The 4,573-nt window shown below is 36.4% G+C and overlaps 1 protein-coding gene across 1 annotated transcript; it reads left to right on the forward strand.

Annotated features, from left to right (window-relative positions):
- LOC109000628 (urease accessory protein F) lies at positions 1–2,585 on the forward strand. The gene is made up of 2 exons (XM_035685650.1): positions 1–373; positions 1,552–2,585. The coding sequence occupies exons 1-2, from the start codon at positions 185–187 to the stop codon at positions 2,299–2,301; spliced, it is 939 nt and encodes a 312-aa protein (XP_035541543.1). The 5' UTR covers positions 1–184; the 3' UTR covers positions 2,302–2,585.
- The last annotated feature ends 1,988 nt before the right edge of the window (positions 2,586–4,573 follow it).

Raw genomic sequence — 4,573 nt, forward strand, 5'->3', positions numbered from 1 at the left:
CTTCGAAATCCTCGTTAGCCCGACAGACAGACCCAGCTTCCCTTCCATTCACGACTTCACTTCTGCACTGCGCAGTGCGCACCTACCACTATCACACCGCGAACTCCCAACACAATCAAGTTCTCAAAAACCGAGCCAGGGGGTCTCTGATGACACTTTCTCCGACCCTCGAGCAAGGAGCTCGATGAAAATAGAGCCGGCTCTTTTGTCTCTTAAGAGGAAGTCAGATGAACCCGGTGGAAGCTCCCCTGTCCCTAACAAAAAACCCAACTCAGTCGAAGATGGTGAAGAAGATTTGATCCCGCTCCACAGCCTCCAAATCACCATTCCATCATCCACAGCACTTGCTCTGACCCAACCTCACCATCTGATGGTAACTGATACCATTTATGAAACTCATCTCCATTCCCGTTCTTTTTTGTATGTGTTGAAGAAAATTACTTTGGGGTTTGGTTTTTGTTGTTATTTTATTTTATTTTCTGATGGGTTTCTGGGTTTGTTGACTTCCTTTCTTCTTGATTGAGCTTTATGCTGATCTGAGAGACAGTCGACAGTGTGTCTCACCAAAGTTTTTGCTTCATTTAGTTTGCTTGCTTTACGTCTGGTCGTTATCAAAGATTTCTTGGCTAATGCACTTACCAAGTGAGTGTCTTTTTGAGTCTGAAAGGAAAGCATATGCATATGCGTGTATCTTGGTTAGTTTTGGGTTAAACTCAGGTATAAGAAGAAAAAATGTGGCGAAAAAAATGATAGAAACATGAATTCCGTCATTGAGGTTTTCTGTTCTTATTAGTCTTTTTCGTCACTAGTTTGGGAAGTATTCATGGAATGATGGTGCCTCTTCAGTTTGTTCCTGACTTTAGATTATTGCGGAAGGCCTAGCTTTCTTCTCCACAATTTTGATTCAGTAGTTTTCCCAAAAGCAGTGTATGCCTATTTAAGTCCATTCGTACTGGGTATGAATGAGTGGAATGAATATGGGGGTACCGCACCTCATCCCTGACACTTCTGCTTAATTGACTGTCTTTGAAGGAGTCAACCAGGCAAGCATACAGCGTGATTGCCAACTTGAATGGGCTGTAACGGGAAAAAGAGGGATGGATCTCTCTGATCGATTTTTGGACATGGGGACATCTAACAGATGATTCTAGCCATTATGGGATCCCCTGCCACCGACTTTACTTTCTTGCAGAATAGCATTCATCCTGTAATAAATTAACTTCAACTGGCTTTATGATGTTTCATTTTAGTAGTTATTTTTTTCCCAAAGAGTCCATGGGAAGGATGATAATAAAAGGATCATAATAATGTTCAGTATTTTTTAATATCATTAATTACCATCATAACATGTACGACTCTCCCTCTTTTGGGTTGAACAGATGTAAAAACAGTATTCAGGAAAAACTAGCATCATTGATTGTTACTTGCATAGGAACTACATATGTATGAGTTTTCTTGCACAATTCAGATGGGAAAAAAAGTTTGAGATAATTTGCATGCTTTGTTACTTCTACATACATATGTTTATTATCATTATTTGTCAATATGCAGAACACTTTCTTTCCTCCAATGGAGGATGGAATGGAAGCACATATAGAGGTCGAAAAACCTACTCCTACGGATTCTCATTTACAGTGGAGTCAGTGGCAATTGATTGATTCCATCCTACCTACAGGTGGGTTTGCTCATTCTTTTGGTCTTGAGGCAGCAATCCAAGCCCGCATCATATCGGGTCCTGAGGATCTCCAAACTTTTGTAATCCATGTGTTAGAGAATACCGGAAGCTTACTCCTTCCATTTGTTTTTTCTGCAACAATTTCACCTGATTTGGAAACCTGGCAAAAACTTGACAGAACATTAGATGCAATGCTAACTAATGAAGTGGGTCGAAAGGCATCAATTGCACAAGGATCAGCACTTATGAGGGTGGCTGCTGCTGTCTTTTCAGAAACCCCCTCTCTTAAGTCCATGAGAGATACCTCTGTAGGTTCTGGGGTTGTTTCTTTCCATCATGCTCCTATATTTGGGCTTACATGTGGACTTCTTGGTTTGGATAGTAGAACCTCTCAGAGAGCTTACCTGTTTATCACGATGAGAGATGTTATTTCTGCTGCAACAAGGCTGAATTTGGTAGGACCTATGGGTGCAGCTGTATTGCAGCATCAGATTGTTGTTCTTGCTGAAGCGATCTTGACAAAGTGGATGGACCGTACAGTTGAGGAAGCATGTCAAACAACTCCTTTACTTGATACCGTGCAGGGTTGCCATGCTTACTTGTTTTCTAGACTGTTCTGCTCTTAAAAGCACAAATAATTGCATCAAGTTGTTGCCTTGGCCCTTTGTTGTTGTTCTGCACTGAGTACACAGCCTGCCTGAACTTTTTTTTTTTTTTTTTTTCTCTTTGGGAAAGGCCTGAAAACCAATTTATAAGCCTGATTTCCCTTGTAGTTTGCATTGAACGGTGGTGGGTAGATGCCTTGAAATGAATTTACCTAATAATATATTGTAACTTTTTCCCTGAAAGTGAATACCATAAACTGATGGGTGAGGGGTGATTGTTGACAATTTCCATTAATTTATTCATAGTGTGTTTGTTAGATTTATTCAGGGTGGTGGCAATGAAAGGAAGTTTTTGTTCCTGAAGAGGCTGGGGGAAAGAGGGGGAGGATAAAGAAAAAATAAAGGGGAAAAAGAAGACTTCTTCTGCATATGCTTCTATATATTTCTAAAGTGAGTAGTGCTATTTATCATTTTAATTTTTATTATTTTAAGATGTAATATTAGATGATTAGAGATTATTTTATTATATTTTATTTATAAATCATTTAATATCATAGAATTATGAGAAAAGGGACAACCATATTCAGCCTTGTCTCAAGAAGGAAAAGCAATTATGAAGGTCACTCGCCTGACAAATGTTGCACTCATCAATGAATGCACAGGTCCAGGCCCCTTCTCTGAGATATTCCTTCTGCATGGGGTTTTGCTTCCTCTTTTGTTTTGCATAAATGCTTTTAAGTCATGGATAGCCCATCAAAATACTAAAGTTGAGAAACCAAAAAACGGGTAATGTAGCCAAAGCTTTGGTTCGAATCTATGTTCCTCGATCAAGCTGAGGAAATTAATGACTGCCAAAAGGAGGTTTTGAATGCAAAACCGTAGAGGGTTGGTTTACAGTATAATGGCATGAAGCCGCAATAGAGTTTTCAACACCCTCATCAATTAGATCCTCGAAATAGAAAGTAAGACTCATGTCTATTGGCTGTAGAATGGGGCGCGAGTCGATGGTAGAGCTGTGGACGCCGATTGAAGAGAAAAAGTGAGGAAAATAGAAGAGAAAAAGTACTTAAAACACAGGGAAAAAAGAGCTGGGAATCATGTCAGACTAAAATCAAATACAAACTTTAAATATAAAAGTCTATAATTTTTTTTTATAAAAATGTGGTTTATATTAATAAAAATTGAATTTTTACATTTTATTTTTTCACAATGAGGTCTATATATTTTTCACACATCAATGATGACGCGTGAGGACCACACACCTGTGATATGGAGGCCGTAGATGCCGGCGGCTTGGGAAGAGGGTTCCATTGACGGTGGGCAAAAGAATGAATTTGATTTGGTGAGGAACAGTAGATCTTGTCTCTAAAATGGAGGAAAATGAAGAAGAAACTCAAATGAAGTTCATAATCAAGAAATGAGAAAGTGACATCTTAGAGACTCATTTTTATGTTAAGACTCATTTTTTTTAAGAGGTTATCGCTTAGTTTAAATCATCTCATCTTATCTTATCTCAACATTCAAATATCATTCAAATATTTTTTAATTTTCAATTTTCAATTTTTTCATCTAATAATTACAAATTTTTCAAATTTTTAAACAAAACACAAAAATATTATTCAACTTTTTCAAATCTTAAAATAAAAATAATATTAAAAAATTATTTAGTAGGATATTGAAGAAAAGAAAATAAAAAATAATGACCTATGGGCAATTGCAATCTTTTTCTAAAGAAGTAATATGTAATAATAAATTATAATATCTTTATCTTTTCATCAATCATGGAAGTTAAGGGCAGGACTGTTGTTACTTGTTGGGGGTTCATTCAACAGACACTGCTTTAAGCATGCCAATTATATGAAAACATTAAAAAAATAGGTACTTGTATGATACGTTCTTTGCCCTACTAAGCATCTATTAGGAATGATTTGCGATGTAGACTTACAGAACAAAAATAGAGTAATGTTAAATACACTTTTAGGATATGCAAGTTTCACGTATTTTATTTTAAAAAAATATAGTCTAATATTAAAAAGTTGTTCTTTTTCACGCGAGTACTAAATTTGTCAAATTTTTTCGAAAAAAAGCATGAGAAATTTGCGTATTCTACAACTGTAGAACTCACTTTCTCTAAAAATATGTGTGTTGACTTCTTTATCTAACCTCCTTTTGATGTTGTATATAGAAATTCAAAGCCATTACTTCGAGTTTTTATATAGAACTTTCATTTTTTTGTAGAAAAAATCTATTTTGTTTTTCATCTTTTTATCGTTTTCTTATTATTCATGATGTG

This window comes from Juglans regia, chromosome 14 (assembly GCF_001411555.2).
Source record: "Juglans regia cultivar Chandler chromosome 14, Walnut 2.0, whole genome shotgun sequence".
Classification (NCBI taxonomy): Eukaryota; Viridiplantae; Streptophyta; class Magnoliopsida; order Fagales; family Juglandaceae; genus Juglans; species Juglans regia.

Bases quoted from the DNA above. Each gene is read 5' to 3' on its own strand.
- LOC109000628 (XM_035685650.1), top strand. From the start codon at position 185: ATGAAAATAGAGCCGGCTCTTTTGTCTCTTAAGAGGAAGTCAGATGAA. The intron at 374-1,551 runs GTAACTGATACC...GTCAATATGCAG, and splicing joins CCCAACCTCACCATCTGATG to AACACTTTCTTTCCTCCAAT.